Source organism: Cicer arietinum, unplaced genomic scaffold, assembly GCF_000331145.2.
Source record: "Cicer arietinum cultivar CDC Frontier isolate Library 1 unplaced genomic scaffold, Cicar.CDCFrontier_v2.0 Ca_scaffold_5238_v2.0, whole genome shotgun sequence".
Taxonomy (NCBI): domain Eukaryota; kingdom Viridiplantae; phylum Streptophyta; class Magnoliopsida; order Fabales; family Fabaceae; genus Cicer; species Cicer arietinum.
In genome coordinates, this window is record NW_027338885.1 from 1 (window position 1) to 1,209 (window position 1,209).

General features: G+C 31.9%; 1 protein-coding gene across 1 annotated transcript; it reads right to left on the reverse strand.

The window, feature by feature from the left end:
• Nucleotides 1-30: 30 nt before the first annotated feature.
• Nucleotides 31-1,199, reverse strand: LOC101493096 (putative leucine-rich repeat receptor-like serine/threonine-protein kinase At2g19230). The gene is made up of 3 exons (XM_004517092.4): nucleotides 971-1,199; nucleotides 541-667; nucleotides 31-429 (listed from the first exon to the last, which is right to left on the reverse strand). The coding sequence occupies exons 1-3, from the start codon at nucleotides 1,184-1,186 to the stop codon at nucleotides 263-265; spliced, it is 510 nt and encodes a 169-aa protein (XP_004517149.1). The 5' UTR covers nucleotides 1,187-1,199; the 3' UTR covers nucleotides 31-262.
• Nucleotides 1,200-1,209: the final 10 nt, after the last annotated feature.

The following is a 1,209-nucleotide window of genomic DNA, read 5'->3' on the forward strand; positions in this document are numbered from 1 at the left end:
CTAAATCCAAAAATATGTTTGAAAGAAGGATGTCATTTCAACCTATCAAATGAGTTGAAGGAGTGAAAAGATTAGGGTTAAAACCTTGGTGAATGAGAAAATACTAATATATTACTATAGAATGAAATATAAGCAAAAATTGTATCTGGTCTTATTTGTAACCAGATAGATCAACTTTTCAGATACTATTTTTGCTTATATTTCATTCCGAAGGGAATATCAACTAACGTTTGCCTGTAAGAAAATATTTAGACCATACATATTACAAGTATGAAAGTAAGAAAATATCCAAATATAAGAATTTAAAAGCAAAAAGTAGAAATATAGAAGGACTAGTGGCTTCCTTAAAAGTGAAGATATACTGACCCTCTGCAGCATCAATTGCTATTTGAAGTCTCCTTTCCCAACTCAAACAATGTGAATTTTTATCTGCAATCATATAAGTCACATTGAAACATGCTCTCTTTCATCAAATATTAAATAATATCATAAAGGGTGCAAAAAGTAAATTAAGCACAATATGGAGCATGGAAAGCCTACCTGAGAGGCAATCTTTCAGGTTGCCACTGGCCATGTACTCGTATATGAGTGCCATCTTGTCACCTTCATCACAATAGCCAATGAAGGATACCAAATTTTTGTGATGAACAGTCATCAAAAGTTCAGCCTGCAAATCATCATTATTTTCAATTGTTGGAAATTGATGTTTCTGATATTTAATAGAATTTTCATTGAATGTATATTGTGTAGCCTAGTGGTTGAACATGTATGAAGACAACTAATAAAACTATCTTTTTCCTATATACTCTTAACTATTTATTTATCTTATTCCCCTTTTTAGCGAAAACACGGGTATTTTGCTAGTTATGGATAAAACAATAGTCATTGTTGCATTGAACTTTTAAAATGAGAAATAAATAGAAACAAAATTCTTTTGCAAAAACGACAGTTAAAAAGGAATGGAGATTACTTCAGTTTGAAATTCCTTTGGCCCCTGAGCTGAAGATGGAGAAAGCATCTTGACTGCAACTTTATTGCCATCTTTCATCTGACCACAGTAAACAGTTCCAAATCCTCCCTTCCCAATGATCATTTCAAAGTTGTTGGTGATTTCCAACACCTCAGTATAAGTATATTGCCACTTCTTTGATTCTACAGTTTTTACTCCTTTATACACCATGTTCATCTCCTCCTCTTAATAATTTAAAA